The sequence below is a fragment of the Myotis nattereri genome, assembly GCF_964212035.1.
Source record: "Myotis nattereri genome assembly, chromosome: 12".
Taxonomy (NCBI): domain Eukaryota; kingdom Metazoa; phylum Chordata; class Mammalia; order Chiroptera; family Vespertilionidae; genus Myotis; species Myotis nattereri.
The window spans coordinates 26,664,622-26,683,792 of NC_138087.1; the positions used below are offsets into that span (position 1 = coordinate 26,664,622).

A 19,171-nucleotide genomic window follows, 5' to 3' on the forward strand; every position below is an offset into this window, starting at 1 on the left:
CTTTTAGGTGTATTTTTGAAGTGGTTGTTCGAGGCAGCAAACTCTGGTGTTAACCTATGCCACCATCTTGGTTTCTCCTGTTTCCAATTTACATTTTTAATGAATGTTGATAGAAGACTAGCAGCATAGTAAACGTTTATTAAGAGATTAAAAATCTAGGAGGAAACGATAAAATGAGTATAAGTTGGGTTTTGAAAATTCAAATCAGATTTTCCTTAAAGCAATCAATTATAGAAGCAATACAGGTGATTTTTAATTTTAAGAAATCATAAGAACGTTAACCAATAGGTTTATCAAATAGAAATCAAATAATTAGCTATCTCATGTTGGTTGTTAATAAGCATCTTAGCCGAAACCGGTTTGGCTCAGTGGATAGAGCGTCGGCCTGCGGACTGAAAGGTCCCAGGTTCGATTCCGGTCAAGGGCATGTACCTGGGTTGCGGGCACATCCCCAGTAGGAGATGTGCAGGAGGCAGCTGATCGATGTTTCGCTCTCATCAATGTTTCTAACTCTCTATCTCTCTCCCTTCCTCTCTGTAAAAAATCAATAAAATATATTTAAAAAAAATAAGCATCTTAAATAATAAGCAATACATTATAAATAGTTCTAATTAAAAATTGACAGAGATATTCTAGTAGTGTTGAGCAGGAATTGTTCTCTAGACCAAGTATCCTTATTGTATTAAGTAGGGTGCTTTCATAATTACCTTCATGTTAGACATAATGAAATTGAAACCCAAAGAGGTTATGTTATGACATTTCCAAAGTCATATTGAAAAATTTAGTATGTTTTAACCTTGTTTATGATATATTCTCTGAATCATGAAGTGATTCATATATTATCAAATTAGATATATGGAGAACTTTACCGTATGTTGCCCAATATAAGAAAAGATAATTTTGTTGGACTAAGTTAAATTCATAAAAATAGAGTGTTTATTGTTGTTGTTTCTAAACTACTTTAGTTTACTAGAGCAAAGCTAAATTCTAGGACCAGAATCCTATCTAATAAAAGAGAAACATGGTAATTAGCATACAACTGCTACCCTTCCCATTGGCTAATCAGGGCGATATGCAAATTAACTGCCAGCCAAGATGGCGGCCGGCAGCCAGGCAGCTTGAAACTAACATGAGGCTTCCTTGCTTCAGTGACGTAAGGACTCCAACGTTCCCTGCCTGCCACTGCAGGCCTCTGAGCTGGCAGTTTCAAACATTGTAACAAATATAGATGCTAAACAAAACCCCAGAAACCAGCTTTCAGCCGGCTGGGATCTCAGAGCTGGAGTTGATACAGAGTTTCGAGAACTGAAACAAACCAGATACCTGCTTCCAGGAGCGGAGGCCTAAGAGCTGGAGCCTCAGAGCTAAAGCTGGCCCAGAATAAAAAAAAAAAAAGAAAGAAAAAAAAGGAGCGGTTGGGAGCTTCCATCACCCGCCAACCTGAAAACAGCCCTCAGCCCCTCACCCAGACTGGCCAGGCACCCCAGTGGGGACCCCTACCCTGAAGGGTGTGTGACCAGCTGCAAACAACCATCATCCCCTCATCCAGGCTGGCCAGGCACCCCAGTGGGGACCCCCACCCTGATCCAGGACACCCTTCAGGGCAAACCAGCCAGCCCCCACCCATGCACCAGGCCTCTATTCTATATAGTAAAAGGGTAATATGCCTCCCGGCACTGGGATCAGCAGAGCCGTGAGGCCTCCTGGCACCGGGATCAGCGTGACAGGGGGCAGCGCCCAAACTCCCTGATCACCCTGCGGCTCTGTGTTTGACAGGGGGTGGGGCCACAACCTCCCTATCCGCCCTTATCTGTTCGTGACAGGGGAAGACGCCACAACCCCCTGATCAGCCCTGCTCTGTGCCTGATGGGGGGAGCTCCCCAACCCCCTGATTGCCCTGCGGCTCTGTGTGTGACAGGCTGCGGCGCCCCAACCCCCTGATCGGCCCTGCTCTGTGTGTGACAGGGTGCAGCGTCCCCACCCCCCCCCCCCATCCCCCCCACAGGCCCTGCTCTGTGTGTGACGGGGTAGAGCCATAACCTCCCCATCGGCCCCGCCCTGAGTGTGACAGGGGGCGGCGCCCCAACTCCCCAATCAGCCCTGCTCTGAACCTGACCAGTGGCTGCACCTAGGGATTGGGCCTGCCCTCTGCTACCCGGGAGCAGGCCTAAGCCAGCAGGTCGTTATCTCCCGAGGGGTCCCAGACTGCGAGAGGGCACAGGCCGGGCTGAGGGATCCCCCTTCCCCCCGAGTGCACAAATTTTTGTGCACCGGGCCTCTAGTTATATAATTAACCCTGGAGACCATATTTTATAATTTATATATCCCCAAATTCCCAACGATCTGAAGCAAACCAAATGTTCAAAAGGCACTTAATATTCTTTGAAATAAATTCTAGTCATTTTATTGATTTAGATGTTGATAATTTGAAGCTATATTAGAATATCTGGATTGGATGGATTGACTCTGGTATCATTATAAATTATGCCTCTTTATCTGTAGTAAAGTATTTTTTCTGTTATTAATTTGGGGTATAATATAAATGTAGAACTAAAAGACACAAGATATTATTGTTGTTTACATATTATGTGCTATAATGCATATGTTATATGAAGTCAATTTTCATTAGAGTTATCCAAATATCAATGCTTCTCCTAGTTCTTCATAAATATCTAACTTCTTTCTGGAAGTATGTTTTCTGCCTATTTGTGCAAACCTGCTGGACCACATTTTCCTAGTTTGGTTCACCTGAAAATGTTTTTATTTCTATTTTATTTCTGAAGGGCTTATTTGCTTGAAGTAGAATTATAGTGCGTGGAGTTACTTTTTGTTATTAAAGGTGTTATCCCATTGTTTCATAGTTTCCGTTATTTCTATTGTAAAATTTGTTGTTAGTCTTATTGTTACTTCATTGAAATAATGTATCTTTTCTTTGACTGCTTTTATGATTTAGTTAATTATTTATTTTATTTCAACTTTATTGAGGTATAATTGACCTACAAATATAAATATTTAAATTGTACATAATGGTGATTTGATATACATATACACTCTGAAAGGATTCCTTCATCCAGTTAAGCCATCCAATTAATTAATTTGGTGAGATCACTTGATTTCTACTCTCTTAGCAAATTTTAATTTTACAATACAGTGTTATGAACTATGGTCACCATGTTTTACATTAGATCCTCAGACCTTACTGTACTACCCTTTTAACAACCTCTCCCTGTTCCCTGCAGCCCCTGTGCCTACTGCAGCCTCGCGGCCCACAGTTCCTTTCAAGGTGTGCGAATTCATGCATTGGGCCCCTAGTATTTAATATAATCCATGGAATAGCTTTTCATTTATTAGTATCTTCACTTTTTTTCATCAATATCTTATAGGTTTCACTGTACTGATCTATCACCTTCTAGGTAAAGTTATTCATAAGTATTTTATTCCTTTTGATTTATTTGAAAACAGGATTGTTGTCTTAATATTTCTTTCTCATAGTTACTAGTGCATAGAAATGCAACTGATATTTGTGTATTTATTCTGTCTTCTGTAACTTTACTGAATTTGTTTACTAGTGCTAAAAATTTTTTGGTAGAATCTTTGTTTTTTTTCTATACAATATGTCATCTATAAATAGAAATAATTTTATTTTTTCCTTTCTAATATGGAAGCCTTTTATTTTTTTTTCTTGCCTAATTGCTTTGACTTCCAATACTATGTTGAATAAAAGTGGTGAAATGGGCACCCTTGTCTTTTCCTGATTTTAGAAAAAAAAAGCTTTTGGCCTTTCAACCATTAAGTATGAGGCTTCTGTGAGCTTGTCATATCTAACCTTTATTACGTTGAAGTATGTTCCTGGTATACCCAGTTTTTTGAGAGTTTTGTCATAAATGGATGTTGAATTTCATTAAGTGCTATTTTTGCATCTGTTGAGGTGATTATATGATTTTTGTCTTCCATTTTGTGAATATAGTAAATCACATTGCTTGGTTTGCAGATGTTAAAGCATCTTTGGTCTTTGGAATTAAATCCCACTTGATCATGGTATATGATTCTTTTAATGTGTTGTTGAATGTGACTTGCTGATATATTTTAGATTTTTGCCTCTCTGTTCATCAGGAATGTTGGCTCTATTTTCTTCTCTTATGTAGGTTTGGTATTAGATAAATACTGGCCTTATAACATGATTATGGAAGTATTTCCTCTTTAATTTTTTTGAAAAGTTTAATGAGGATTGGTGTTAATTCTTCTTTAAATGTTTGGTAGAATTGACCAATAAAGCCATCTGGTCCTATACTTTTCTTTTTTGGAAGGTTTTTGGTAATTGATTCAGTCTCCTTAGTAATTGGTCTGTTTAAATTTGCTGTTTCTTTATGATTTGGTCTTGATGGCTTTCATGTTTCTAGGAATTTATTCATTTCTTCTGTCCAACTTATTTGTATGTAATTTTCATGGTAGTCTTTTATAATCCTTTGTATTTGTATGGTATCATTGGTAATGTCTCCTTTTCATTTTTTATTTCATTTATTTGAGTTCTCTCTTTCTTTTTGAGTGAGTGTAGCTAAATGTTTGTCTATTTTGTTTATCTTTTCAAAAACCCAGCTTTTAGTTTCCTTTATTTCTCATTTTTTAAGTCTATTTTATTTACTTTTGCTCTTAGTCATTTCTTTCTAATTTTTGGCTTGGTTCTTCTTTTTCTAGTTTACACCTTTTTTTTTTGGACAAGCAATAGGAGAAAGTTCATCTTGATTCAGTCAACAGTGTATATATAACAAACACTTCTAAAGCTAAATAACAACATTGGTCTTAATACCGCAGTTCTTTTGATGATGACATTTATTGCATTTATTGAGATTTTGTAAGGAATTATGCTTATTGGGTTTTGTTTTCGTGAAAGACTCGTTTCAGTTTGCCTTTTCTCCTATAACGTAGTCCTTCAGGACTGTCAGCTAAAAAACATAGGTGGTTAATGTAGGTTGTGCCTTCTTATTTTCCCAGCTCTGTGATAGTGGGGAGAGCTCTGAGCCTCCATTTTTACTCAGTCTTTCATAAGTACCGCTTATGAATTGCCAAGTACTTTAAGGTAATAAAGCAGTGCAGAATGTATGAATCACCTTAATGCATTTTTACTCTCTCAGGGATCTTGGCCCTTTAAGGCCTAGTTAGTTTGGCTATTTTCCAGTGTCTTCAGTCAAGCAGTTTATTTTTCAATAGATTTTATCTGGCTTTTAGTACTGTTCTTATTGGGAGGGTTAGTCTCATACAGTCTCTTCCCTCATAGGTGTCATTGGCACTAACGTTTTGTTTAAACTTTTCTTCCCAAGAGATTCTAATCAGTGCTGCCTAACTTTACAACTCCGGGAGGCAGCACTCAGTCAGAGTCTGTAAATAGTACCCTGGGGAGTAGTGCGGAGCAGTATTCTCTGGCCATCAGGGTTGAGAACTGTTGTTCTGTAGGGAATGAGGCTTGTGATGGACTTTATAGTATAGGCAGAGATTAGCCAAATGGAGACATGTAGCAAGTTGTTGCTGGATAAGGGAACAATAAAAGGCTTGAGACAATAATTGGAGTAACTGGTTTTAAGATCAGATCTGTTCTATAATACTGTAGCATATATTTCTAAGACTAAATAATAGAATATTGTGTTTATAGTAGCAATTCTTTTGAGAATGCCATTTATTGTATTTATATAAAGGTAGCAAAAAAATTATCAGTAATTTCAGTACAAACATCACCATTAACATTTTTAAAAATAAATTTTAAGCTCTAGCCAGTTTGGCCCAGTGGATAGAGAGTCGGCCTGTGGACCAAAGAGTCCTGGGTTCGATTCCAGTCAAGGGCATGTACCTTGGTTGTAGGCTCCTCCCCTGCCTAGGCCCTGGTCAGGCCTTGTGCAGGAGGCAGCCAATTGATGTGTTTCTCTCACATTGATGTTTCTTTCTGTCTTTCCCTCTCTCTTCCACTCTCTAAAATTGGAAAAATATCCTCGGGTGAGGATTAACAAACAAAAATAAAATACATTTTTATATTGGAATAGTCTTCAAACAATCCTGCCCCATACACTTTTTTCTGAGTCATTGCCTGTGTTTGTGTCATTTTTCTATGAAACGACCAAAATACTCTATTCAGCCCTTTGCTTTGTTTGTAAAGTTGGCGTAGTGTTAGAAATCTTATTCATTCTCCTATTACTCTTTTCATTATTTGGGATATGGCATAAAGATCCCCAATGTCCCTAGCTATCTTTGGAGATTGTATTAATGATTAGTGTGCATCTTTCTTGTGGCAGTAATAGTACAGTTAGAGCGTGCCATAGACTTTGACCCTGTATTTTTCTGTCAGCCAGGGGAAGGGAAAGCTTTGGTCTACATTTTTCTTTATACCCTTTCAGGTAGGTAGATGGCAGCATAGTATCTTTTGTAGCCCATCTCTAAATTCTAAACCAGAGTGCTTATTGTCTAGATGGGAAAAGAAAGTGTTAACTCAAATTTTACTTTTGTTTTAAGGTGAACATGTTTATTCATTAAACAAAAGAAAAAAATGAGTTGCTCTTTAACCTTTGTTGTAATGACACTTAACCTGTATTCAGTAGAAAACTGGTACATTCTGGTTAGGCTCATGGGAAAGAGAAAGTTGAAAGAAAGCAGGCTGTTCACAGGCTCTGGGAAAGGAGGGTGTGGGACCCTTGATTTTCTTCTAGGTCTGTCTCAGCATTTTCTTTTCAGGCGAGTTCTTTCTATGCTGAATTGTTTTAATTGCTTTGCAACTGCCCCACTGTTTTCAGAGTAACTTAATGCTTTTTTAGATTTCTTCTTAATATGTACTTTTAAAATATCTACCTATCATGGATTTTTAAGGATATATATGTTTTTGCCATGTGAAATTTTGAGGAGATACTTTAATATATCCTTTAATGATGGAAAGAGGTAGTAGCAGGTATTGAGATAAGGAATTTATTCATCATGAATCAATGCCCAAAATAAGGATTTATTTTTAAGCTGTAAATATTATATACATTCTGTCTTCTACTAAAAGAGGCCTACGAACCTAAGGAGAATTAGTATTACGATTTTCTTTATAGATAGTACCTTAAAAATACCTCAAAATTCTCAATAATAAGACAAAAATTCATTCATATGTACAAAAATTTCAGAAGCTCAGGTATAGGTGTCTTTCTAAGTAAATGGGATAAATTAAATATTTTTGTTAGAATCCAGACTTTAAAATCAATAAAGAGTATAAGCTTTGAGATAATTGGAAAAGTTTTTCAGATAATGTGTTAAATTAGTTTGACTATCGTTTGCATGTGTAATGCCAATATAATGTTAAATTTCACTTATACAACCTCTCCTGAAACTAATGTCTTGCTTAGTTATTGGTAGGAAAATCATTTTGAAGATTTCAGAAACCTGTCATTTGGAGAGTGATTTGGCATTTTCAATAAACAAAAGAGATGGATATTAAAGAAATGAATTTTCCTTGATCAAGGTCCATATTTGTTTATTTTTCACATAGTTTTCTTAAGTGTTTGTAAGCAAGTGCCTGGTCTCTTGATATACTTTTAAATTATAATAGTGTATTCCACTTTATTGCATGCTAATTGTTTACCAAAACCAATTTAGAAATTTAAAGTTTTTTTTGTTTGTTTTTTAGTCCTCATCCGAGGATATTTTTCCTTTGATTTTTGAAGAGAGTGGAAGAGAGAGGAAAAGACAGAGAAATATTGATGTGAGAGAAACTATCAATGGTTGCCTCTTACATGAGCCCCAACCAGGGCCCAGGCCAGGGAGGAGCCTGCAACCTATGTATGTGCTCTTAACCGGAATCAAACCTGTGACCCTTTGGTCCGCAGGCTGACACTCTATCCACTGAGCCAAATTGGCTAAGGCTAAAGTTTTTCTTTTGTTTTGTTTTTTTTAAATGACAGACTCATCAACCATGAGATTTTTGTTGTTATTAATCCTCAACTGAAGATATTTTTCCATTGATTTTTATTATTATTATTTTTAGAGAGAGTGGAAGGGAAGGAGCAGACAAGAGAGAAAAATATTGATGTGAGAGAGACACATCAATTAGTTGCCTCCTTTATGCACCCCAATCGGGCTGGGGAACAAACCCACAACCCAGGTACGTGCCCTTACTGGGAATTGAACTCTTGACCCTTCGGTGCTCAGGGCCAGTGCTCCACCACTGAGCCACACTGGCCAGGGCAGAAATTTATAGCTTTTTAATTAAATGTGAAGGAAGGTATCACTATACTTAAAGAATATACTTTCTAAAATTCATTAATTAATGTGTTGTTCTGTAACTATTTCACTAGTCATACATTTCAGAATTTTTACCTTATATTATTCTGAATTTCTAAGCCTTTGATGAGTGAAAAATGCCGACTTACTTAAAATATTCCTGAGGATAAGTAGTAGGTTCCTATTGTACATGTATGTGATTGAGATTCAAAGAGGTCCAATAATTTGTTTAATCAGAGAATTTTCACTAGGCAGAGGTGTTATTTAGGCCCATTTCTTTTTTTCTCTAAGTTACTGTTCTTTCAGTTGTACGAAGTTGCTATTCCACTTTTTGCATTTTCCCCTGGACAACTTCTTTACCTGTATTATTGTAGCAGTGCTCTTTTAAAAACGTTAGAAAATGCCCAAGCAGCACAAAATCTGCGCTTCAGAGAAAGCTCCTGATTGCCACATTTATACTTTGCTGCTTTCATTTTTTATTGAGGTGACCAATCTTTACTACTTTATATAATACAAAGGTAAACTTTACAAGATAAACACCTTATAAAGGCATTTTAGTAGGTTAAAAATATTGTCAAAATATGTACCTGCTGGCAATCACATATTGTAGGCAATACTATCTTTCCACATGAGAAAATGAGATTTTTAAAAAGAATTAATTGTGGCTGTTAATGTAGAGATTATGCAACTAACCATTTATGGCATACCACTTTAGTTCTAAAGTTACGTCTTTTCAATTTTTTTTTAGATGAAATAGATTCAGATAATTTCTAATTGATTATCTTATACCTACTTTTATGTAAGGTCCAAAAACTAATATACTAACTGCATTTAATGTTATGGGGAGAGTGACAGAAGGAGGAAGGAAGGGAGAGAATTTCAATAAAGGACATGCTGCCAATATTCAAAAGAGGAAAATAAATAATGTTTATTTAGCAGACCAGCCAGCTTTTCAGCTAGGAAGATACATTATTGTTATTCCAATGAGCTCATATCTAATAGTGTTGCTAGGGATTTGATGTCAGATATCTAATCATGTCACAGAATTATTTGCCTAGTTTTTTGGCTAATAAAGAATAGAAATAGCTAGACCTGATTGCAGATAGCTTGCATATTGATAAATCCCTTTATAGTTTATTTTAATATTTTATATACTCAATCTTAATGTATACTGAATACTTCTGTTATTATTGCTATTTGTAAAAATATTTTAGGCTTTACTCAATATCCTTTGGGTTTTTTCTTTTCTTTTTTGGTATCTAAGGTCATTTATTCATCGTGGTCACTTCAGAATGGCTCTGATTGCTGAAATAGGTATTTAACATTTTGGATTTTTGATAAGAGTAGGCAAGAATAGCCAAGAATAGTGTGGATTTAAGGTGAATACGAAATGAAAGTTATATTTAATGCTAGTATGACGTTAATTTGGCTTTTTGTTAATGTATTCCGAAATGCTAGTGAGATTGTCCCTTGGTAACATTTCACTCCCCTCTCCCCCTTTATTTATTTATTTTTTTGGCTTGGAAGGAATAAGGTCAGATATATACTTATTTTATATTTGTAGGGGGAAAACAGTTTAAGAATACCCTGTTCAAACAATTGCCAATTCTGTGTTTCAATATGTCTGTACTTTTAGTGACAAATGGAGCACCACAACCTTATAATAAATGAAGACATTGATCCCACTAAGCCCCCCTATCACCATTGTTAATAAACATAGTGCTAAGAATTCTAGCCAGTGAAGTGAGGCAAGAGAAATAAAAAAAGTGTAACTTCTGAAAGAAATAAAACTCTCATTACTCTTAGATGATATGATTATGTAAATGATTTATCCTTAGGTCTTCTTGGATTTTTTAGAATGTTTAAGAAGTGTGACTACAAATCAGTACTTTAAAAAATTCTATTTCTGTGTGCTAACAGGCACTTCTTTAGAAAATGAAATTAATAGCAAGGCCATTTATAATAGAATCAAGAAACAGGAAGTTCCTGAAATATTCCTGACAGAAAAAGTACAAGATCTCTAGGGGGAAATTGTGAAGCTTCATGGAGATATTGTTGTTTTTGTGTGCATGTCTGATTGTGTGTTAGAACTTAAAAATCTAATTTAAAAAGTTCATGGAAATATAATTTATTTAGAATAACCAAGACATTCTTGAAAAAGAACAAGATGGGATGACTTGCTTTGCTAGGCATGGAGTGTTACTACAAAGCCACAGTAACTAAGGTATGTGTCATTTGTATAGGGATGAACCAACCAACCACGAGAACAGAAGAGAGAGCCCACATCAGACTCATGCACGTATGGATGCTTGACCTGTGATCTCTGAGGGAAGGGCAGCTTTTTAAATAATCTGACCTGAACAACTGGGTTTCCACATAGTAAAGATAAATTGAGACCCCTATGTTTCACTGCTCAAAAGTGTAAACATCACCTTAGGTAGGTTATTGGCCTAAATGTGGAAGGTAAAACTATAAAGTTTTCAAAGGCTGTAGAAGTTAACATAGGACGATGTCTTCATTACCTGCAGGTTGGGAAAGATTTCTTAAACAGGAAATAAAAAGCACTAGAGGAAAAGATTGATAAATTGGACTGTATTAAAGTGAGAAACTTGAGGTTATTAAAAGATGCCATACAGACAGTGAAAAGGTAGACTCAGAATAGGAAAAGACATTTGCAATATGCAACTGTAACATTGTAGTATCCAAAATGTATGAAGAATGAGTCAGTAACCTTTCCCTTTAGGGGTGGGGATGAGGGAGAGTGATGGGGAAGGAATGCAGAGGAAAGCCTCTATGTGGTTTCACATGTTCTCATTCTTGAAACCGTGGCATCACTTTTCTCTAACCTGAACTTATGTTTTATGCATTTATCTGAATAGAAGCACATTTCTTAACAAATGAGAAGAAATGAAAACCAATAGTTATTATGTAAAGTTTGCTACGGCTATCAGAACAAAATACCAGAGACTGGGAGGCTTAAACCACAGAAATTCATTTTCTCACAGTTCTGGAGGCTGGAAGTCCAAGATCAAGGTGTCAGCAGGTTTGGTTTCTCTGGAGGCCTTTCTCCTTGGCTTGTAGTTGGCCACCTGGTCGCTGTGTCCTCACATAGTCTTCCCCCTGTGCGTGAGCATTCCTGGTGTCTCTGTTTCTAAATTTCCTCTTCTTGTAAGGACACCAGCCAGATTGGATTAGTGCTCCCCTTGAAGGCCTCGTTTTAACTTAGTAACCACTTTAAAGGCCATGTCTCCAAATACAATGGCATTCTGAATTGTGTTCGGAGAGACAATTCGGCCACAACACTAATTGTGTAGTCAAGATCTTGAATAGTAAATGGGTTTTTGTGATAAATTTTCCCAAGCCAATTTTTGGATTAAAAGAATCCTATATAAAAAAAAAAAAAAAAAATACCCCCCCCCCCCCCCCACACACACACACAAACACATACAAGTAAGATGGAAGTAAAGGTGCTGTGCTCTGGAGAACTGCTAACAGACTCACACTGTGGGCATGTGTGTGTAAATGTGGAACACAAAACAGCAATTGCAAATTAAATTAAAGTATCTTTTATAAGTACTTTTAGTCTCATCTTCATCTTTACACTTACAAATTCTAATTGGCAAAAATTTTTTAACTCCTTTTCACTGGGAGAAGAGGGGATGCATTTTATTTGGGCATACATTGTGTTTTTATTACAGTAAGCTCTATTGTAACACAGTTTTTGTATTCCTAAAATCCACTCCACTGTGTAAATCATGCAGTGAAAACCACAGGCTTATGGGAAATTGGAGGCACAACACTCAAAAAAGTCAGTGACACTTAAAAACATAGGAACCTAATAGAAACAGCAGCATAGTTTTATACATGTTAAATATTTAAGAAATACATAAATACTATAATGAACATGGCACTTTACCTTAAAAGACACCCGAAGTTTCCTTGGAGAAGTGGGCATTGGAAAGGTTGCAGTGTGTGAGTTGTTGTGAAGTGACGGGAAGAGGGTATGTTGTAATAACATGTAGATGAGTGTGGCTCATGATAAACTGAGGTAGCTGGTAAGTGACTGGAGGTGTGTGTGTGTTTTGTGTGTTCCTGTATGGCTTGGTTTAGCTGGCTGCAGTTTTTTGCGTTCATCTAGGGCAGTGATGGCAGTGATGAACCTTTTGAGCTTGGCGTGTCAGCATTTTGAAAAACCCTAACTTAACTCTGGTACCGTGTCACATATAGAAAATTTTTGATATTTGCAACCATAGTAAAACAAAGATTTATATTTTTGATATTTATTTTAAATATTTAAATGCCATTTAACAAAGAAAAATCAACCAAAAAAATGAGTTCGCATGTCACCTCTGACACGTGTGTCATTGGTTCGCCATCACTGATCTAGGGTTTCTACAGGTAAAATCATGCATAAGCAAAGACAAAATGCTTGCTATGCTCAAATTATTGCTTAATCATGTTGGAACATATTTGTGTTTCCAAATAGCAGAAATTGTTAGATCTAATTTTAAAGAAATCATTTGTTACCCCATCTTGTTCTCTTTACATGTTTGTAAGGATTCTGCGTAGGCTCTTTTTACTGAGCGTTTAAAATGACTGCCTAACATAATGCTACATACCACGTTAAGTATCTTGGTGTATTTTGAGTTTTTCCAGGCTAATGAATTGGGTAATTTGGGAGTGGAATCAGAGTTCTGCTGGAGGGTGGTGGGTGATCACTGTGATACACAGGAAAACATCAGTTCTTTGGTTTCAAGCAAGTGCGTTATGTTCAATGGCCTCCTGGCTTTCAGTATTGCTACCAGAATACCTTTAAACCATAACCTGAACCAATATTATACAGTGTGTGGTTGGTTATGTTTGGGGGATCCTTCCCATTCATTTCTTGCTTTTATCCACTGTAGCCATTTTATATCAAAGTTTAGCAATAACAGGTTTCTGGGAGAAGTCTTGTTCTTTCATTCTCTTTCGCTCCTCTGGCATATTTGGTTGGTAACAGTGAGGGCACGTGAAATGCTACTCCTCGTTTTCCTACCAGTTGTTTGGTTTTTTGGTGTGTTTTTTTTGTAACTTTTAAGACCCTTACGTTGATGCCCTGAACCAGAAAATCAACTTTCTTTCACAGCATTTCCATTTCCCTTCCCGTCTGGGCATTTCTCTATGTTTCTGTAGTCCTCTGTGCATGCATCCCTCTTATAGTATACTAGAGGCCCGATGTACGAAATTCGTGCAAGAGTAGGGCTTCCTTCCCCCGGCTGCTGGCACCGGCTTCCCGCAGGCACCCGGGGACCCTGGCTTCCCTCCGGCCGCCGGCAGGTACCCGGGACTCGGGCTTTCCTCGCAGCCCCAGCTTTGTCCGGAAGGTCCTCTGGAAGTATGTCCAGTCTAACTAGCACATTATGCTTTTATTATTTTAGATCATATTGTGTTTTGCAAAGTTGGGCTGTCTCTCTGAATAAACTGCATATTTCTTGAGGGCACGGACTATATTTTTATCATTTTTTCTATATAGCAGAGTGTTTGCAATGCTGGTTAGGTGAGTAGATGGTTGAATGAATGAAGTGAGGCTGAAGAGAACTATCCATATGATCCTATAATTTGCTTCCCCCTCATTTTGACTAAGTTACATAATCTCAGTTACTTGGTCACTTGATCTTAAGGGTTTTTGCAGTGCAATAGTAAAATTTACTTTCGTGGAACCAGTGATTCTATACCATCTGTTTTGTATATTGGAGGTTTTTGCTATAAATAATAAACAAGCATGGCTGATTAGCAACCTTTGGGTTGAGGCTTTTTGGCACAATAGAATAGTAAAATCCTATTTTTAACCTTGCTGCTTTGAAATTTAAAAATATATATTGATTAAATGAAATCATCTCCAAAGGGAGGAGTATTTCTTTAAAGATAATAAGGAGAGCCCTGGCCAGGTGGCTTAGTTGGTTGAAGCATCATCCTATAAACCAGAATGTTGTGGGTTCATTTCCCTGTTGGGGCACAACTGGGTTGTTGGTTCGATCCCAGTCAGGTTGCATATGGGAGGCAACTGATCCATATTTCTCTCACATTAAGGTTTTTCTCTCTACCTGCCTGTCTCTATGAAATCAATAAAAACATAGCCTCGAGTGAGGATAAGTAAATAAATACATAGATAATAAGGGGGAAATGTTACGGCTCAATTCTTGATTATTATTGCAACTACATAAGTAACTTTTGAATTGTTTTTAAGACTTTCTTTTTCTTCTTATAGGACCTCTTTATTGTTAGACATGAATTGGCCATAATGAGACTAGCTGCCTTTATGGGCATTACTATGTTAGTTGGAATAACTGGACTCTTTTATACTCAACTAATTGGCATCATCACAGTAAGTATATTTTTAATGTAAAATACTGTATTTATGAACATATTCCCTAAGTATGAACTTAATTCTAAAATGTTACAGAGAGTTTAGAAATTAGAGGAGAAAATTACCCAGAGTCATTTATCCCCATTTTCAGAAGCCTGTGTAATTTTAAAGTAGTTATAATCCGTGTACAGAGTATACATACAATTTTTCATCCTGCCTTTAAAATTTAGCATAAACTATTTTTATATAGCTATAGACTCCATAAGTAATCTCTCCCCTGTTGATCAGGGTCAGTGTGCAATTATTGTTTTCTATATTACAAAGAGCACTACTTTGTGGAAATGGAGTTAATGATAGAAACATTTTATTAGTAATTAAATCTTATTTTTGCATGTACATATTAGCTAAATGGGATTTAGCACAACAGAAAAGATCAAAAAGTGTGAGAAATATTGATAAGAACTTAAAAGTTTGACAATACATGGCATTGCAGAAGAGGTAGGGTAAACACTTTCTCATATATTGGTTGGGGTGTAAATTGGTATATCCTTTTTGAAGGACAAATTATCAGTGTCTGAAAATTTAAAATGCACAGTCCTTTCTCTACACATCCTGTAGAGACTATTTAATTATATGTAAATAAACATGTAATTTTAAAAAGATCTTCATTATTATACTATATATAATGTATGTATTATATATGAAAACTTAAGTGATTATCAGAATGTATTCAATGAAAGAAATGTATAGTAAGAAAAAAACACATCAGAATTTACTATAAAGCAATAGTATTCAAGAAAGTATGGTACCGGCATAAGGATAGACATACTGATAAATGAAATGGAATCGAGGATCCAAAGTATACACGTATCCTTATGGACAATTATTTGCAATAAGGGTGCCAAGACTCTTTAATGGGGGAAGGTAAAGTCTTTTCAAAGAAATGCTGCTGGGACAACTAGCTATCCACATGCAAAGGAGTAAAATTAGACCCTTACCTCACGCCATGGACATACTAGTATATGAACTCAAAATGGACCATATACCTAAATGTAAGATCTGAAATTATAAAAATTATGAAACTCATAGAAGAAAACATAGGAGCCAGTCTTGGGTTAGGCAGTACTATCTTAAATATGACACCAAAAGTGCAAATGACCAAAGAAAAAAATTGATAAATTGGACTTACTCAAAACTTTTGTGATTCAAAGGACACTATTAAGAAAATGGGGCTGTGTGTGAGAAAACATCTCACAGAATGGAAATATTTGCAAATCATGTATCTGATAAGAGACTTGTATATAGAGTATATATAAAGAACTCTTATAACTCAATCATAAAAAGACATTCTAATTAAAACATGGGATAAGGATCTACATGGGAATTTCTTCAAGGAATATATACAAATGGACAATAAATACATATGAAGATGCTCTACATCATTAGTCATAAAGGCAATGAAAGTCATAACCATAATGAGGTTTTGACTATAATAAAAAATACACCAACAAACGTTGGTGATTCATTATAAAGTGCTTATAGTGTAGTAATTCAATCATAAAGTAATTTACAATTACAGTAATCCCTCGATTTTGCAGACCTCGATTTAATGGACTTCAGATTTAATGGACTCAATTTCCAGTCTGTAGTTTATATGTGAAAATTAACACCCTATTAATTTTAAAATGCTTTTAACCAAGATTTGCTTATAATTAAATTAACGGGTTTTCTTGTTTGTTTGTTATTCATTTACTTGGCATTTTAAACAAATTTTAGTGAATAAGATAAAATAATTAGAAATTACTTAAATTTAAAAATAGTGGATTTCTAATCAATTTCCAAGGTTAAAAGTCAACACAACCAGATGTTTCTGTGGACTAGACTGATTTAAGCCCAATTTTAAAGGATTATCTTTGATTATTTTTAGATTTAATTTTAGAAAGGATTTAAATATATGTGCTTGTATATTTTTACTAAAATTAATATTGAAGTTAAAGTGTTTTCAAAGCAATCAACTTTAAAGTGTTCTTTATTTAGGGAACACAGATTATTCTAATTTTTCCTTAGACTGTTTAGTCTTTTTTTTTCTGTTTCTGAATGGAATGGGTAGTGATGGTAGTTATTAGTGTAATTGATGTCAGAATTTCTTATTGAGCAATAGTTCACACACAGCCAAGAATAGTGTCCATCTGACAACCCCCAATACTAATGGTGCTGGGTGATGGTGTCAGTCATGTTTCCAGTCGCTGGGCTTGGAGAGAGTTAATCAAGAAGTGCAGTAACAGCTGGCCCAGCGCTTCTGGCGAGCTTCTGACAGTGAGCTATTGTACGTGTGACAGTGCTCTGACAGTTTCTCTGAATGTTGTATACAGGCATTTTTGTTTTCTGGGCACCGTGGAGTTTATGTAATAGATTAAGCTTTTGGTGGGGTCTCTGGGGCTTAGTGTTTTTCTCAGTTGTGGTGAGGTTTGGGGTAGGGTGGGGAAGATGTATTTACTTGCAGTTTTGTAAAGGGCTTTAAATTCTCAAAGAAAAAATTGAGTTTTTGCTTTTGTCTCACAGGTACTATTGTTGGACTCTGCTTGAATTGCTAAAGGTAGCTTAAAGCAAAGCTTTTCCAGTTAAAAGGGGAAAATGTCTTTCCCCTACCCCGCCCCAGTACTGGCTCATGGTTACCTAAATAAATACAGAAAGAATTACAATGCAGGGGTAACTTAATTTTAACTTGGTTATTTTATGCAATGAAAAGTATCTTATGTTCACCATGTTAAATTAGTTTAAATAGATTATCTATTAAATAACATTCTCATTACCAGACAGTTAGTGGGTTTACCTGCCTTTTAATATATACCCAGAAATGTAGTTCTGAGATTATTAATCCTTATAGTTAAATTTTGCCAAGTATCCCACTGAGTCAGTGTGGTGAATTAGCAGCATCCAGTACAATCTCTGTACAAATTATGTTTGGTTTACTCAACTCCAAACCAGCATTGCAAATATGGAAAACAATTTAAATCTATTTGTGTAATAGTGTAGGGGAATAGTGCATTTTAATTTTCTTAAAGCATTACTAATTGCTTGAGTGATTAAATAGATGTGTTTTTATTTGGTTAGGAGGCTAAACACTTACGAGTTTTCCTTTTACTTGCAGTTTTCCACACATCGGATTTTAATCTGACTTTAAAACATTATAGGATTGGCGAAAACAGTGGCTCATTTACAGTAGCTTGTAGACCTTCTCTGTCATAGTCCATCATTAGGTTAGCTACTCTCCATGTCCCGGCCAGAGGAGCACATTTGCTCATCTTCTACTGATAACCAAAAATCCTACTGAAAGTAGAATTTTGTATTAAAAATGTAAGAGTAGTAAACCTTATGTGTTGATCATAATCATAATTTTTTCAGCTGTTTCCAGTGCTTAGTGTAAGGCTTATTTATACAATATATTAGTGTGTGTAATCATCCTCTCTGGAATCCTCTGTGTTTCTGTATAATTATTTCTTGTAAACTTGACTGATTTCACTATCCTGTAAGCTCCTGATGCTAAGGACTGTGTCATAATAGTTACTTAGTAAATTTTTGATAGATGGATTAATGAGTAAATGAATCTTGGCTTATGTACTTAGTACTTGGTTTTAAACTAGGTTGTGGACGTTGGATTTTATTAGCATAGTCACCCACAGTCCTGGTCATTTTATCTTTTATGATAAAAACCACGCTTTTATTTAAACAATTTTTAAAAGTTGCATCCTGATATAATTAAGATATTGTATTTTCAAGCCTTTTCAGAAAGGTTTAGTAGGCAATATGAGATAAGAATGACGACCACCATTTATTGAGTTATTAAGGGCTCTAATGTATATTAACTCCTTTAGTCACTGTAAAAGACCTATGAGGTAAGTATTATTATTCAAAAATTGAGATACAGACTTGTAGTAACTTCCCTAAGGCTTTATATAGCCCGAAAAGAAGTATGGGAATTATTTTGGAAAGAGATTTTCAGTGACTATATACATGTAAGATCTCCTGTCCTCTCACTTTAGTTCCGTGATAGATTAAATCCTTATGTGAATTTCAGATTTCTAATAAACTATATAGCTGGCCCTCTGTTGGAGATGGATGCTTAAAGAGCCATTTATTTCAAATGAGGAATAGCATGAGTTCTGGCTTCAGAGGAGGGGAAAGAGCTAATAGTATCAGGAAATGCTTTCTCTTTGCACTGCTGATATAAATTAAAATTAAGGAATCATGCTATTTCTGTCCATGTTCAGTTTGTTTAGTGCTGCAAACATATATTCAGTACTCACTTGGAACAATACATACTAGTAGATGCTATGGAAGATGCAAAGTTAAATGAGCTTTTTGCTATCCGTATGTGGATCAGAGGTGCTAGAAAGCCAAGCATAGGTTTACCTTAGAATTAGTAGAAGTTAGTAATAAATAAAACGTATACAATCTCTAGTTCTGAAAAACTTTTTTGAATAGTTCATTAGTTCAATTTAAATCCACAGAATCAGGTATGTATAACAGCGTTAGAAGCATAATAACAGCAAAGAGTGCAGGCGATGACTGAGGTAAGATTGAATT

At 35.8% G+C, this 19,171-nt stretch overlaps 1 protein-coding gene across 1 annotated transcript in view; it reads left to right on the forward strand.

Moving 5' to 3' along the window:
* Window positions 1-19,171, forward strand: part of ZDHHC21 (zDHHC palmitoyltransferase 21) — a 50,324-nt gene that overhangs the window by 25,652 nt on the left and 5,501 nt on the right. The window contains exon 7 of the mRNA XM_081103041.1: window positions 14,486-14,602. Within this exon, the coding sequence (XP_080959167.1) occupies window positions 14,486-14,602 (117 nt within the window). The remainder of the gene's footprint in view (window positions 1-14,485; window positions 14,603-19,171) is intronic.